Consider the following 15795-nt stretch of genomic DNA (forward strand, 5'->3'; position numbering starts at 1 on the left):
ACCAGGGTCCTGCTGGGGCTCCTGTGCCCATCACACCAGGGTCCTGCTGGGGCTCCTGTGCCCATCACACCAGGGTCCTGCTGGGGCTCCTGTCCCCGTCACACCAGGGTCCTCCTGGGGCTCCTGTGCCCATCACACCAGGGTCCTGCTGGGGCTCCTGTGCCCATCCCACCAGGGTCCTGCTGGGGCTCCTGTGCCCATCACACCAGGGTCCTGCTGGGGCTCCCATGCCCATCACACCAGGGTCCTCCTGGAGCTCCTGTGCCCATCCCACCAGGGTCCTGCTGGAGCTCCACACACTGCCTGAGGGCTTCCAAGGGCTCCCGTGTCCTTTGGAGCAGCCATACACTGCCCTGCCCAGCGTCAAGATGCCACCCTGGCACCAGGAGCCACCAGCAGGACTCAGCCACCACCCCCTGACACCATTGGTGACCCTGCGCCACCTCCCAGAGTGCCGCCCCGACGCGCCCCTCCCTGTTTAAGGGCTGGAGGCAGACGGGAGGCAGGGAGGAAGATGCCACCCTAATTACACCCCTTGCCATTATCCTGGGCAGGTGCTCGCTGAGTCACGGCCACGCAGGTGCCGTAGCCTGGGCGGGTCAGGCGTCCCCACGGATCCACGAGGGGCGGCCACGCCACGCCAGCTGCCCCACGCCCACCTTTGCTGAAGGTTTAGGGGCTCTTCTCCCTGCAGCTCACCCCAAGGTGGGGCAAAACCCCATCCAGCTCCTCCCCTCACCCTGATGCTCTACTCCAAACCTTGCTGGCAGCCACCACCACCCCTTTGTGTGCCTCCCTGCCCCACACCAAGTCGCATTCCCACCACCGCTCCCTCCCTTAACCCTCCCTCCACCCTTTGCCTCCTGGACCTCGACCTGCCTCCCCAAATCTCTCCGTCCCCCACACTTACCCTCAGTCCTGCTGCACCCCACACAGCCCCCGCAGCCTCCCCTGTGTCACCCCCTTGCCGTGGGCCACCAGCCCCTCCGGCCTCGCGTCCCCTTTAAGCCTCCCCAAGCTGGAATGCGAGAGGAGCATTTCAGCGCCCTGTGAGGTCAGATAAAGACACTATATTTATCTGCCTGGTAACCCGAGCCCTGAATTTCTGCGGTGGTGTTTTTACGTGGCCCCACAGCCCTCGGGCTCGGCCACTGCGCTCCGTCCCAGCGTGGAGGGGCTGAGCCAGGGGCTCCTGTCCCCTGTGAAGGGTTCTGCTGCTGCCCATCTCTGGTGTCGGGGGAAGGTCCCCAAGGAGGCAGCATCAGCGCCCAGGGCATCACCAAATGCCTGGCTGGTCGCCCCTCGCCGTGCCCTGAGCAGCCATCGGCCACCCGTGCCACATGCAGGTGAGTGCAGGTGGGGACACGGCCCCGGGGAGGGGGACACGGAGACAGACAAAACTGTCCCACTCTTCTTCAGCTGGATAACAGCCCGGGGGAGAGGTTTTTCTCCAGGGAGAAGGTTCTGAGTTCACTCACAAAATCCTGGCTTTGAGCCACCCTCCCCAGCACCCTCCTCGTCCCCCGGCGTGGGCAGAGCCGCCTGCCCGAGGGTCCCTTCTTTTTTTTGCCACCCACAGACCTCAAAGCAGTAATTCATGGCCTGGGTCTTACTCAGGGTCCCCCGTGGGTTTGGGGTGGCCATGGAGCAGCGAGCAGCAGGCTCTGCAGCAGGGTGGGGATGGGGCAGCAGCATGGAGGGGGCCAGGGCGGTGACTCCCGGCAGAGTGGGGTGAGCTTGGGGGGTTCTCAGGCCCAGGGCTGGCCCTGGCCAGGCTGGGTGAGTCACCTTGGGCAGAACCTGTCACTTTGTGGGGTGGCAGTGGTGGGGGCAGCGCAGGAGCCGGGCTGGGACAGAGTCACTGCAGTCCTCATCTGTCCAAAGGGTCACTCCTGTCCCCTCCAGGGAGCAAACATTTTGTGGCTCATTCCCCCCCAGAGCTGCTCAGGGTCACGCTTCCTAGAGGGAAATGGATACCTGGAGACATTCTGTGCCTTGTTTCCCTTGGGGGGAGCAAACATTTTATGGCTCATTCCCCCCCAGGGCTGCTCGGGGTCACCCTTCCTAGAGGGAAATGGATACCTGGAGGGATTCTGTGCCTTGTTTCCCTTGGGGAATGAGCAGGAGGCTGTGCCACCTCGCTCAGCTGGCCACAGAGCCCCTCAGCCCCAAAGCATTTGTACTCTGGAGCGTGCAAAGTGCCTCACACAGGGTCCCCTCTCTGCCTCCACCACGGCAGAGTCCCGGGAGCCCCCAGGTAACCTCCAGGCTGGGACATTGTGTCTCAGGGGACAGCTCTGAGCCTGCGTAAGCGAGAAGCAGCTGTGCTGTGACACCCTGGATGGAGCCAGCGCTGTGTAAGCTGAGCTGAGCCCGCTCTGGGGCTCCGTGGCCACCGAGGGGGACAGCTGCCACCAGGCACGGGCAGGACAGAGGGGACACCTGCCACTGGGCACGGGCAGGACAGCAGCTGGGGACAGAGCAGGGCTCTGGTTTTCTGCCTCAGAGTGAAGGTTTGAGCTGAGATTCCCAGGGAGGGCCAGGGCAGGACTCCAGCCCCGTGTGTCCCTCTCCCATGTGGTGGCACCGCTCCCGTGAGCGCAGACCGGACATTCCTGTGCCTCAGCTTCCCCTGACACTCCGGGAGGATGATGAGGGTGCTGAGGCCTGACTCAGCCGTGCGGGCCCCAGGGCTTTGCCAGGCAGCAGGAAAGCTCAGCACAATGACGGGCAGGGAGGGGCCAGGCAGCCCAGGAAGCGCTGGGAGGAACCGGGGTTTTCTCACACCCCCTCAGCTCCTCTGGCTCCTGGCACTCTCCGCTCTCCCACCGCCCTGGGGTCCGCTCGGATGTGACATGGGGACCTGGAAGCACAGGCAAGCCTGGCAGATGTGACATTCCTCCATGGTAAGGCCTCTCTGTAGGGAACAGGCTAGCTCCCGTGGCCGGGCACGGTGCCCGCTCCTGACCCGGCATCCCTCCATCGGCTGCTCCGCATCCCCAGGGCAGGTGCTGCCCTGTGGAGACCTGTCCTGCTGCCAGGAGCACCTGCTGCCCTCCTGTTCCCGAACCGCTGCTCTCCTGGCGCTGCCGGTGCCAGGAGAGAGCGTGGGCACCTGGCAGGGCATGATGGCGTGGGGCTCTCCTGGCACTGTCCCAAGCCAAGATCATCTCTGCTGGCGAGGAGGATGGGGAGCAGGGGCAGTCCCTGTGCCAGGCTGCTCCGTGCCCCAGCAGGGCAGGCAGCCAGGATGTGCTCCTGGGAGCCCAGGGGCTCCGTCATCCCATCCTGGCACTCGTGCCAGTCTCCTGGCTGGGGTCCCACTCCCTGTGAGCGAAATTCCCCACTGTCCGTGTCAAACCCCGCCTGGCAGAGCCCTGCTCCTGGTGAGGGCGGCCGCAGCCAGGCTGGGACGAGCCGGCTGTGCCGTGAGCAGATTATTCACCCTTCAATCTCCGTCCCCAAACAGGTCTGTGCGCTCCACCTCGCTGCTGCGTGTAAATATTGTAAATATTTCCCTGTCCGCGGTGGGACGGCTGCTCCCTGGGCAGTAACAGGAGCGGGGGGGATGTGGCTGCAGAGCCAGGCTGCCCTGTGCCTGGTCCCCAAGCCCCGGTGGCACCCTGGCTGCTGCAAGGGATGGGCCAGGCACAGGCTCTGGCACCTCCTGGCTTGGAGCCGGGCCAGAGCCCGCCCCGGCTGGGCTGGGAAAAGCCTTTGAATCAGGGTCATCTCCCGGGTGACTGGAGACTCTGGGAGCCACATGAGCCACTGTCCTGCCAGGGAAGGGACACCGGTCACCCTGGAGCTGAGCACCGGCAGCGCCGGGGCAGAGGAGCTCGGCTGGGTGCTGCCTGCCCCGGTGCCACCCACAGCCCCAGCACAGGTAGGGATCAGCCATCAGCCTGCTGGCATGGGCACTGAGGGCAAACTCTCCTGACAGCCCGTGTTTGGGGACATCTGGCTGCCACGCTGCCCTGTCCCTGCTCTGGGTTGGCTCTGTGTGTGCTCTGGGGCCTCTGTGCCTGTCTCTGTGTGCTCCTCTCCTTCCCTGTGTGGGAGCCACCAGCTCTCTGTGGGGACCGAGTGCTGGCTGCCACCTCACCAGGAGGACTCTGGGCTACTGATGGGGCACACGGGGTACAGCCATGGCAGGGAGACAGGAAAACTGCTCAGATCTGAGCTTGCCTCAGTTTCCCTCTCACTGATGTGCCAGCCCCTTGCCAAGCCCCAGCACTCCCTGTGAGTAACCAGGGGAAGGTGCTGGGCTGGCTGGATCAGCCCATCCCACCTGCCTGTCTGAGCCAGAGCTGGGCCTGAGCATCATCCTGTCACCAGGCACTGGGGACATCTCCCCAGTCCCAAGAGTGGGACAGCCACTGGATGGTGTGGCAGGGATGCCAGGGCTGGGGCAGAGGTGACTGCTGCCATTCCTTGGTGTCTGTGAGGATGTTGGATGCCCGTGGCTGTGCTCTGGGGCTCCCTTCTGTGGTATGAGGTGTCTGGGGGCATGGGGGTGGCAGTGCCAGGCGGGTCCTGCTGTGTCAGGCTCTCCAGGAAGGCTGGAAGGCAGCAGGAGCCATGGCCACGCTGTCACCACCTGGATGCCCTGTGTCCTGCAGGATCCCCAGGGCAGGCAGGAGCTGCTGGGTGGGAGCTGGTGGGTGCTGTGCTGAGCAGGGCCTGTGGAACTGATCCTTGGGTTCTTCCTTGCAGCCGATGCCTCCAGCACAGCCTGCTGAGCCTGCAGCATGTCCCAGCTCTCCTCCACCCTGAAGCGATACGTGGATTCCTCCCGCTACGCCGAGAGCACCTACAGCAGAGTGCCCAGCGGCTACAGCTCCTACAGCTCCTATGGATCCACCGCCTACGCCGACAGCGACAAAATCGGCTTCAAAGCCAGCTACCTGCCCTCCCCTCGCTACCACCACGCTGGGGGGCTGTCCCCCACCAGTGGCTATGACAGCAGCCGGCTGTACCCCGACCCCAGCATCCGCCTGAGCCCCTCGTACACCCGCACGCAGCCGCGGCCGCCCGCTGCCGGGCTCAGCGGCGGTGCCTGCTACACCTTCACGGGCACCCCTGGCAGCCCCACGGCCTACCTGGCATCTGGAGCGCCCCTCAGCCGCCACAAATCCATCAGCCACTCGGACCTGGCACGGGAGTTCTCGGGGCTGCACACCTCTGACAGCGCCTACCTGCCCGCGGCTGGCACGCTTGGCACCCGCGGCCACCTGCAGGGTCTGTACCAGGCTGCCGCTCACTCCGACTATGTCCGGGGCTACCTGGAGGCCTACGGGAGGAAAAGCCACCCTGGCAGCCTCTCCAGCGGCCACCTCAGCCCCTCTCAGGCCAGCCTGCCACCGGCGGGCACCCGCTGTGCCAGCCAGCCCTGCGAGAGGAGCGATGAGCGCTGCGACGTGTCCGCCCAGGACCCCACGGTACGGGGGGATGCCTGGGGGGGACAGAGGTGTGCTGGGGGGGATTTGGGCTGTGCTGGGGGGGATTTGGGCTGTGTTTGAGGACAGAGCTGTTCTGGGGGTGATTTGGGCTGTGCTTGAGGACAGAGCTGTTCTGGGGGTGATTTGGGCTGTGCTTGAGGACAGAGCTGTGCTGGGGGTATATGGGCTGTGCTTGAGAACAGAGCTGTGCTGGGGATGATTTGGGCTGTGCTCGAGGACAGAGCTGTTCTGGGGGTGATTTGGGCTGTTCTGGGGGTGATTTTGGCTGTTCTGGGCGGGATATGGGCTGTGCTTGAGGACAGAGCTGTTCTGGGGGTGATTTGGACCGTGCCACAGAGGATATGGGCTGTGCTTGAGAACAGAGCTGTGCTGGGGATGATTTGGGCTGTGTTTGAGGACAGAGCTGTTCTAGGGGTGATTTGGGCTGTGTTTGAGGACAGAGCTGTTCTGGGGAGGATTTGGGCTGTGCTCGAGGATAGAGCTGTTCTGGGGGTGATTTGGGCTGTGCTTGAGGACAGAGCTGTGCTGGGGGGGATTTGGGCTGTTCTGGGGGTGATTTGGGCTGTGTTTGAGGACAGAGCTGTTCTGGGGGTGATTTGGGCTGTGCTTGAGGACAGAGCTGTTCTGGGGGTGATTTGGGCCGTGCCAGGGGGGATATGGGCTGTGCTGGGGGGGATTATGGGCTGTGCTGGGGGTGGTTTGGGCTGTTCTGGGGGTGATTTGGGCTGTGCTTGAGGACAGAGTTGTTCTGGGGGGGATTTGGGCTGTGCTGGGGGGGATTTGGGCTGTGCTCGAGGACAGAGCTGTTCTGGGGGCGATTTGCGCTGTGCTGGGGGGATTTGGGCTGTGCTTGTGCTGAGCTGAGGAGCCCAAGTCCCCCGTGCTCTGCCTGGCAGCCTGGCCATGCTGCTCCGTGCCTCAGTTTCTGTGTGTGACCCTCTGAGCTGCCCTTGCTGGCGCAGCAGGCCCGGCTGGAGCTGCTGAGGCAGCCGTGTGCGGGCGGGTGTCCTCGGAGGGGCTGTGCTGGCAGGGCACGCTCCCCACGGAGGCAGGAGCAGCCTGTGCCCGGGATTGTGCCCGCTGCATCTGCGTGCGTGTGACAGCAGGTGACAGCTCCAGCCCCGAGTGGGGCTGACGAGGATTTCCTGCTGCCTCACCCCAGATAGGGAAGGTGACATGAGCAGGCTGGGCACCCATCCTGCTGGGACAGCTGGTTTGGCTGGTGCTGGCTCTGCCACAGTGACTCGGTGCCCAGCGATGCCAGTTCCCTGGCACCATGCACTCTGCCAGTTTGGGGCCCTGTGCCCCAGCCTGAGTGGCAGCAGGGGGGTCCCCATGGGCAGCACCACGCGTGGTGGCGGGTGCTCCGTGCCCCACGTCCCCGTCAGCGCTGCAGCGTCCCCAGAGCCCCAGCCCGTGCCGGGAGCAGCCTGGTAATTTTCCACTCAGGTTTCCTTCCAAGATCTGGCCAGGCTCTGCCTGCATTGTCTCCCGCTGTCTTTCCAGCCACCCTCCATTCCCCGATGGTCTGACCTGCCCTTTGCTTCCCTGCGTCTCTATCCCACTGCCATCCGCCAAACCGCGAGGAGAAGTCCTGTCCTGCTCGCAGGGAAGCAGAAAAGAATCCCTCAGTAATTTTTCCCCTTGAAGCCAGTGTCCCCACAGGCCTCCCTGTGCCCCTTCCCCAGTGCATCCCCCCACAGGACCACCTTCAGCAGTGCCCTGTCGTGGTGTGGGACCCCTGTGCCCACCTGCCTGATGCCTGGCCCCAGTCCTGGGTGAGGGAGCAGGCTGGGGAGCCAGGGGAGTGGAGGATCAGTGCTGTGGAAGGGAATTCCTGCCTCCCCCTCCCACGCCAGGCCCTGCTGGGGGGCACCAAGGGGGGATCCAGCAGCCGCTGACTCTTCCTAAAGCTGGCACTGCAGGGTCCCCACCCCGTGTGCCCACACGCTGCTGTGTGGGGTGCCAGCCTGCTCCCATGGGGTGCCTGTGGGGCAGCAGGGACTCTGACAGTCCCAACCCACACCCTGCACGTGAACACAGCCTGGGCTGATGGGTGGCAAAGGCGGCAAAGGGCACTGGGACAGGCAGCCATGCCAGGGCAGGCCAGGTCAGTGACACTGCTTTAGGTTTCCTTGGTGCTTTGATGGGCACACCCGCTATTTTCCACTGCTGGGTTTATTCCCTCCCTTTCCCAAGGCGGGAAGCAAATGTCCCGATCGTAAACCAGACTTGGGTGCCCGCGGCCGTGCCAGGTGCCGGAAACAAGCGCAGGCTGTGGAGCTGCCCTCAGTTCTGCCCCATTGCCCAGCCCCGAGGGCAGTGCCAGCAGCACCCGCTCCTGACGCAGCCAGGCGGCAGCGGGGCTGGCCCCACACCTCCTCCCATCCCTTTTTCCACCCTCTGCCTGTTTGCCACATCCTGAGGGCTGTGCAGCCAGGAGTGAGGGTGTCTCCGTGTGTCCCCAGGCGCAGTGTCAGCAGAGGGCTGTGCCTGGGAAGGGCAGGCTGGTGAGGGGCAGGACTGGAGCTGTGCTGGCCCATTAACCAGCCCGGGTGTACATAGGGTCAGAAGGCCAGGGCCACCCACAAAACCGCCGGCAGCTCTCCGCAGCTCCATCCTGAGCAGCTGACGTCCCTGGCCTGCAGCCTGCCGCCACCGTGCCAACCGGGCCCGTGGCAACCTCTGCCCACGGCAGAAGGTCACCACTGCAGAGGGGCACGTGCTCTGGGTGATGCCATCCCACTGGGTGTCCCCTTCTCTGTCCCGTTCCAGCTCTGCTCTCTGGCTGGAGGGGAATTGGCTCCTTGGCAGGGGCGCCCGGTGTCACCGGGGCACGAGGTTCAGCCACATCCCGTGCTGAATGCCACAGCCCGCCCTCTTGCCACGGAACCGGCTGGGCCAGCACGGTGCATCCCCACCGGGAGAGCTGCCCCAGCTCCCTGCACAGCGCTCGGGGCTGGCAGTGCCCATCCTACCCCTGTGGCACCACCCACACTGCCAGAAGGGTGGCAGGAGCCTGGATTTTGGGGAGCTGTGCCACAACCTGGAGGTTCAGCCTGTACCCCGGGCATGGCAGGGCACCCAGGCAGGCTGGGGAGGGCGGTGGGTGTGTGTGCACACCGTGTCCCCGTGTGTGTACGCCGTACACAGCGCGGGGTGTGTACATGTACACACGTGTGAGCACGCGCAGGCCCCGCTTACGACAGCCCTCCTGTTGTGATGCAAAAGAGCCCTGCAGATGAATAACGCTGCAAGATGCCTCCTCAGATATTTTTGCTGGTGCCAAAAATAGTCTCCCTCCCTTCCTCCCTCCCCTCCCTCCGTCCCCAGCCAGCAGAGCTCGACAGGGAGGATTCAGCAGGATCCAGCAGCCCCTGCCTCTGCTTGGGGGTGTTTTGGGGGTCCAGAGGAGGACAGGAGGCTCTGCTTAGAGCCCTCTCAGTGAGGCTGGAGGCTGTGGCTCTGTCAGAGCAGCCCAGCCGCACTCCCTGGCCTGGTTGCCCATGGAAATTTCCCTGAGCAGGCAGAGGAGCACCTGGGCAGGCACAGGAGGTGCCCGGCGCTCGTCCTGCCGCGGTCAGAGGGGTGAAGCAGCGGGAGACGCAGGACAGCCGGGCTCCCTGCCAGGCTCTGCATCTGCCCTTGCTGCAGGAGAAGAGCTGGAGCCCTGCCCGAGCCGTGCCTCAGTTTACCGAGGGAAGACACCAGGTGGGGTCTTTGCTCCACGGAGGAATTGCAGGGAGTTTTTCCCCAGCGCGAGGCACTGAAATATCCTCTGAGCTCAGCGCTGATGCATCCCCCAAAGAGGGGGGGTTCCCCCAAAATGTCACTGCCTGGGTACCTGGCATTGGCCCCGCAGGAAAGCCACACGGCCGGGAGTCCCACAACCTTGTCTGTCAGCCCGCAGCCCCTCTCTGGACACAGGCACCACGCGTGCTGTGGCACTGTCCCACTTTTAGCGAGGCGATTTTGGGGAGCCCCGCTCCCTGCCCAGCGCACAGCGTGCCCGGGTCGGACATGCAGTGCCACCAGCCCCGGGCACACCGAGCTGCGAGCACGGGGGGAGCACCGGGGGGATGCCCCCTCTCCCCGTTCGGTGCGGGGCTACGGCAGCACTGAGAGAGATGCCGAGGGGACCCCGCATCCCCCTGCAGCCCCCCGGTTCCGGAGGTGTCCCCGGGGCACAGCCGCCCCTCGCGGTCCCCCCTGGCTCCCGGTGCGCTGTACCACGCGGTGCGCGGGGGCTGGCCGTCCCCGAGCCGTCACCGGGCCGTCACCGAGCCGTCACCGAGCCCGGCTGCCGCCTCTCCACCCATTTGATGTCAGAGGCGCTCAGGTGCCGCCAGCCCCGCAGCCGGTACCGGCTCCGGCCCCGCACGCCCGGCGCGGGGGGCTCCGCTCCTGACCCCGCACCCCCGGGCCAGGGCAGCCCCGCCGGTGTCCGCCCGCACCCCGCTGCCCGAGGCTGCTCCCCGCTGTCCTGCGGTGCCCACCGGGGTCACCATGAGGGATTCCTACACGGTGACGATGCCCGAGGAGCCCCCCGCGCTCCCCGACCTTCACAAGGACCTGCGGCCCCGCACCTCCATGCCAGGGTCCCTGCTGGTCTCCACCTTCGTCGGGCTCGTCCTCAACAAGACCAAGGTAGGAGATGCCCGCAGCCGCCATTCCCTGGCATGGGGGCAGAGAAGGGGGCAGCCCCTGCCCGCCCTGGGGAGCGTGGGGTGCCCTGTGCCACCCCCCGTGGTACCCACCCGAGGATGGGGTGCCTGGGGTGGGTGCCCGCCCGTGGGGACAGCGTGTCCCGGTGTCGCACAGGATGGCAGGGAGCAGGTGAGCTGCACGTGTCAGGACACCTGGTTCCTCTCCCAGCCCTGCCCTTGCGGTGACCTTGGCCAGGTCCCCGTGTCCCACCACAAGGAAGGGTGTGCTGGCCACGCTGAGCCCCTTGGCAGTGCCATCGGAGCAAACCTGGCTGTCCCCAGAGCCACAGTGCCAGGACAGATCTTTCCTGCAGGGATGGCAGAGCAAGGGGCAAGGAGGGCAAGGTCTGAGCACTTATGTAAGTCTGGCTGCTCTGGTTCTCCTGCTGCCCCAACAGGCTCCTGGCAATGGGGCAGGACGGTCAGGATCTCGTCCCTTGTCCCCATCACCTGTCCCTTGTCCCCGTCCTGCGGTGCAGCCTCGGGGAGTCCCCAGCCGCGCCGCGTGAGCCAGCTCTCCTCCAGCGCCTCTGAGCATGTCGTGTCCTAGATAAAGCCCTGTACGGGAGAGGGGGATTAGCTGGAGTTGAGTCACCCAGGGGAGGGAAATCCAGAGGGGGAAATAACACCTCGGTGCACACAGGGCTTGTGCCAAGCTAGGGGACACCTGACACCCCCTCCTCAGCCCCAGCCCTGCCCTGGGGTTGTTCCAGGCTCTGGGAGGACAGCCTGGCACCTGCCTGTGGGGGAATGAAGGATCTGTGGGGAGGTTTGTGCCCACATGGGCAGGACTGGCCGGTCCCTCCTGGCACACGGCAGGAGCTGCCCAGCCAGGGCAACTGGACAAGCACGTCCTGGTGGGGATGGCTGGGGCACACTGGGGCAGCTCCCAGGGCTTGCTGCTCACCCCTGGCACCATGACCTTCCCTGGGGTAGCAGTGGGGACATGAGCAGGGCCTTGGGGTTCAGATCCTCCAAGGGATGGATGTAGGCTGCTGGGACACAGGCCCAGGTCTCCTGCCGCCATCTGCTCAGGGACCAGAGCTCCTCCAGCCGTGGCACGGCACTGACCCGTCACATCCTGCTGGTACCCTGTGCCCAACTCAGCCTGCCCCCAGCCCAAGAGGGCACCTGGCACTTTTGGACAGCGACCCCCCGGCACTGACAGCCATGGGCAGCCACACTGGGGACACCCCTGCACTCTGGGCACCGCGGGGGCACCCGATGGCACAGAGGGCAGCCGGTCAGTGTGGCAGAACCACGTGTGCCCACGCAGGGCGGCCGGGTCCCCGCCGGTGCCGCTCCCTGCCGCGGTGGGTGATGCCTGCGCCGTCGCTAGGGAGCACGTGTAACTGGATCTGGGTTATTTTGGGCTGCTGTCAGGGCTGGGTGCTCAGCACCTCCCACACACACACCAGCTGCTGCTATTTCGGAGCTGCTGGGCCCCCTCCCCTCCTCTCGCCTCCTCTCCTCCTCCTCAAGCCTCAGGTGGGCAGCTGGGGTGTTTGCCTAAGGATCCTTAAATCCGGGGCATCTTGGGGAGCACCATCAGCAGTCTGCCCCTGCGGGCCCTGGCAGACCCCCACCCTGCTCTGGGGAGGCTCATCCTGCTGCTCCCCTATGCAGGGTGGGGAGCAGGACCCTGAGTTCCCACCAGTGCCCCCCAGCAGCGCCCTGTCCTGCATGCTGGGAGAGGGGTGGTGGCACCCCTACACCCCTCTGTGCTCTCAGTGTCTCCAGCAAAGAGTGATGATGGTTCCCTGCCCGTGCTGCCCCAATCTTTGCTTTTCCCAGCTCAGGGAGCACCTGGAATTGCCACCCCATGGCACAGGTGCAGCACAGCCAGGAGGAGCTGGGGAGGCACCACTGGGCACACAGCCCTGTTCCCTGGGCTGGCTGTCGCAGGGCTGGGCTTGCACTTTCCCAGGTGGACTTTATCCTGCCAGACAGCTGTGCCAACGGCTGGGCTGCCCTTGTGCGGGGTGTCCTGGAGGGGATGGACACCTGGTGTGAGGCAGGCAGGCAGTGACCAGGCACCGAGCTGCTCCTGACCTGCAATCCAGGGCATGGGGCACAAGCATTGCCAGGCAGGGAGAACTTTGAGCCCTGTGCGTAGTCCTGGGCCAGCAGGACGGGGCAGGCCGGGTTTGTCACAGCCCTTGGCCCGCAGAGCTGCTCGCTGCTGGCCCTGCCCATGATGTCACAGCGGGATGGGGCCTCTCCTTGCAGCCAGGCTCTGCCCGCAGGCATGGCCAGCCCGCCACCCTCCCAGCACAGTTCCCTCTCTCTGCAGAGCTCCAAGGCCGTGCAGGGGCTGACCGGTCTGCGGAACCTCGGCAACACGGTGAGTGTCACCCCAGCCCTGCTCGTGCCAGGTACCTCGCCCCCAACACCCCACCCTCAGCCTGGCATCCCCCCACACCCCTCTCCCCACGGGAGGAAGAGCGTCCCCTGCTCCTCACAGCTTCGTCCCTGTCCTGCGCCCGCCCGGCTCAGGTGTCCCCTGCACGGCATTGCCTCCCTCTGCTTCCCATTGCCATGGTTTTCTCTTCTGCCTCCCCCAGTGCTTCATGAACTCCATCCTGCAGTGCCTGAGCAACAGCAAGGAGCTGCGGGATTACTGCCTGCAGAACCAGTACCTGCGGGACCTCAACAACAACAGCCGCATGCGCACGGCGCTCATGTCAGGTAACTCACGGCAGGTAACTCACTCATGTCAGATAAATCATGGCAGGTAACTCACGGCAGGTAACTCATGGCAGATAAATCATGGCAGGTAACTCATGGCAGGTAACTCACGGCAGGTAAATCATGTCACATAACTCATGTCAGATAACTCATGGCAGGTAACTTATAGCAGGTAACTCATATAAGATAACTCATGTCAGGTAACTCACGGCAGGTAACTCATGTCACATAACTCATGTCACATAACTCATGTCAGGTAACTCATGTCAGGTAACTCACGGCAGGTAACTCACAGCAGGTAACTGCCCGGCCCGGCCCCTGGTGACTGCAAGGGCTTCCCTGCAGCAATCCCTGCAGCAATCCCTGCAGCACATCCCTGCAGCACATCCCTGCGACACCCCCCATCCTGCATCACCCCCACCCACATCCCCTGCGACACCCCCCATCCCACGGGACCCCCACCCAGAGCTCGGTGCTGCTCCTTGGGCTGCCCAGCCAGTGGAGGATCAGGCGCTGAGACCCCAGAGTGCGTCCCTGAGCTGTCCCCACGCGGGCACGGCCGTGCCACCTGCGCTGCTGACCCACCTCTCTGCCTGCAGAGTTTGCAAAGCTGATTCAGCTGCTCTGGACCTCGTCCCCCAACGAGAGCGTGAGCCCCTCCGAGTTCAAGACGCAGATCCAGAGATACGCCCCGCGCTTCGTCGGCTACAAGTGAGGGGGGGTGGCTGCAGGGTGGTGGGGGAGCCGAGCCCCCCGCAGCCTCTCACCGGCCCTGCCCGTTCTTGCAGCCAGCAGGATGCACAGGAGTTCCTGCGGTTCCTGCTGGACGGGCTGCACAGCGAGGTGAACCGCGTGCTGGTGCGGCCCCGGGCCAGCACCGACAGCCTGGATCACCTCCCGTAAGTGCTGGCACCACACAGGCCCCAGGAGAGGTCACTGCCCGCAAGGCCAGCCCAGGGACAGTGACCTCACGGGTCCCTCTGGGCTGGGTGGCGGGGCTGGTGGCCCCCAGGCCATGCTCAGTGCCCTGCTGTGTCCCCAAACTCGCAGTGACGACGAGAAGAGCCGGCAGATGTGGAGGAGGTACCAGGAGAGGGAGGACAGCCGCATCAGCGGTGAGCAGGGCTGGGGGAAGGGAGGACAGGGCTGGGCTGGGGGCGAGGGGGGAACCAGGGCTCTCACCCTGCTCTGTCCACCCCACCAGACCTCTTTGTTGGGCAGCTGAAGAGCTCTCTGACCTGCAGCGAGTGTGGCTACTGCTCCACAGCCTTCGACCCCTTCTGGGACCTGTCCCTGCCCATCCCCAAGGTGAGGGAGGCTCAACAATCCCTGTCCCACACCCCCTGTCCCACACCCCCTGTCCCACACCCCCTGTCCCACACCCCCTGTCCCACACCCCCTGTCTCACACCCCCTGTTCCTGACCACCACCGTGCTCCCACAGAAAGGCTACGGGGAGGTGACGCTCATGGATTGCCTCCGGCTCTTCACCAAAGAGGATGTGCTGGATGGGGACGAGAAACCGGTACGGGGCAGGGGGGCTCCCTGGGACAGGCTTGGCCCCTTCCCCTCCGTGCTTGTGTTGCCAGGACTGTGGGCAGTGCCCTCACCCTCCTGCTCGTGCTGTTCCCTCCCACAGACGTGTTGTCGCTGCAAAGCCAGGACAAGGTGCACAAAAAAATTCAGCATCCAGAAGTTCCCCAAGATCCTGGTGCTTCGTATCCTTGGGGCAGAGGGATGGGGCTGTTGTGGGGGGCAGAGATGGGTTGTTGCAGGCTCTCCTTTGTCCCTTTGGCTCCTTGACGTGGCCCTCCAGACCTGAAGCGCTTTTCTGAGGCCAGGATACGAAGCAGCAAACTCACCACCTTCGTCAACTTCCCGCTGAAGGACCTGGACCTCCGGGAATTCGCCTCGCAGAGCTGCAGTGAGTCCCTGCACGCCTCTAATCCCAGCCCTGAGCTTGGGGCTCAGTGTGCCCAGTGGGTGAGGGGTGGGGGGCACGGAATGCCAGCTGCTGGAGCTGCAGTGAGTCCCTGCACGCCTCTAATCCCAGCCCTGAGCTCGGGGCTCGGTGTGCCCAGCTGGTGAGGGGTGGGGGGCACGGAATGCCGGCTGTTGGAGCTGCTGGCAGGGTGAGGGGCACTTTGTGGGGCAGCAGGGCTGAGCAGCACCCCCGCTCCCCACAGACCACGCCGTTTACAACCTCTACGCCGTCTCCAACCACTCGGGCACCACCATGGGGGGACACTACACGGCCTACTGCAAGAGCCCCGTGTCCAGCGAGTGGCACAGCTTCAACGACTCCCGGTGAGCCTGGGGTGGGACACACGAGGGGGGACACCCTGCTCGGGGCATGCCATCCCTGCTGCTCACAGCTGTCCCCTTCCCCTCTCTGCAGCGTCACCCCCATGTCCTCGAGCCACGTGCGCAGCAGCGATGCCTACCTGCTCTTCTACGAGCTGGCCAGCCCGTCCTCCCGCATGTAGCCAGCCCTGGGCCACCCCTCAGAGCCGGCCCTGGGCTCCAGCTCCGGTGTTCGGCCCCCCAGAGCGAGGGGGAGAAGAGGAGGAGACACCCCCGAGGTGGCTGCGGAGGAGGCTGGGGACAGCCAGGAGCAGAGCCCGGGCAAGGACACCCCAGCTCCGAGCTGAGGAGGGACTCGTGACAGGACAGGGCTCAGGCAGCTCAGGCGCCTCTGACTGCTGGCGTTTGGTTTTTACCTCGGGGTTTTAGTTTCTTTCTTTTTATTTTTTTTTTGCCTGTTTTTTCTCTTTTTTTTTTCTGTTTTTTCTCTTTTTTTTTTCCCCTGTTTTTTCTCTTTTTTTCTTTTCCTGTTCTTCTCCTTTTTTCTTTTTTCCTTTTTTCTTTTTTCCTTTTTTCTTTTTTCCTTTTTTCTTTTTTTTCCTTTTCTCTTTTTTCCTCTTCTCTTTTTTTCCTCTT

The 15795-nt window shown here is 64.5% G+C and overlaps 1 protein-coding gene across 2 annotated transcripts; it reads left to right on the top strand.

The window, feature by feature from the left end:
• The first annotated feature begins 1138 nt into the window (after positions 1 to 1138).
• On the top strand, positions 1139 to 15479 carry USP2 (ubiquitin specific peptidase 2). Of its 2 annotated transcripts, XM_072918117.1 has the most exons (13): positions 1139 to 1346; positions 4717 to 5441; positions 12462 to 12512; positions 12733 to 12856; positions 13456 to 13567; positions 13645 to 13755; positions 13907 to 13971; positions 14061 to 14164; positions 14300 to 14380; positions 14495 to 14573; positions 14672 to 14779; positions 15042 to 15162; positions 15254 to 15479. In XM_072918117.1, exons 2-13 carry the CDS (start codon positions 4752 to 4754, stop codon positions 15339 to 15341), a joined length of 1734 nt encoding a protein of 577 aa, XP_072774218.1. In that variant the 5' UTR covers positions 1139 to 1346; positions 4717 to 4751; the 3' UTR covers positions 15342 to 15479. The 2 variants fall into 2 exon arrangements, with proteins under 2 accessions (XP_072774218.1, XP_072774219.1); XM_072918118.1 differs by lacking the exons at positions 1139 to 1346; positions 4717 to 5441 and adding an exon at positions 9563 to 10109.
• The last annotated feature ends 316 nt before the right edge of the window (positions 15480 to 15795 follow it).

The sequence above is a fragment of the Taeniopygia guttata genome, chromosome 24 (assembly GCF_048771995.1).
Source record: "Taeniopygia guttata chromosome 24, bTaeGut7.mat, whole genome shotgun sequence".
In the NCBI taxonomy this organism is placed as follows: Eukaryota; Metazoa; Chordata; class Aves; order Passeriformes; family Estrildidae; genus Taeniopygia; species Taeniopygia guttata.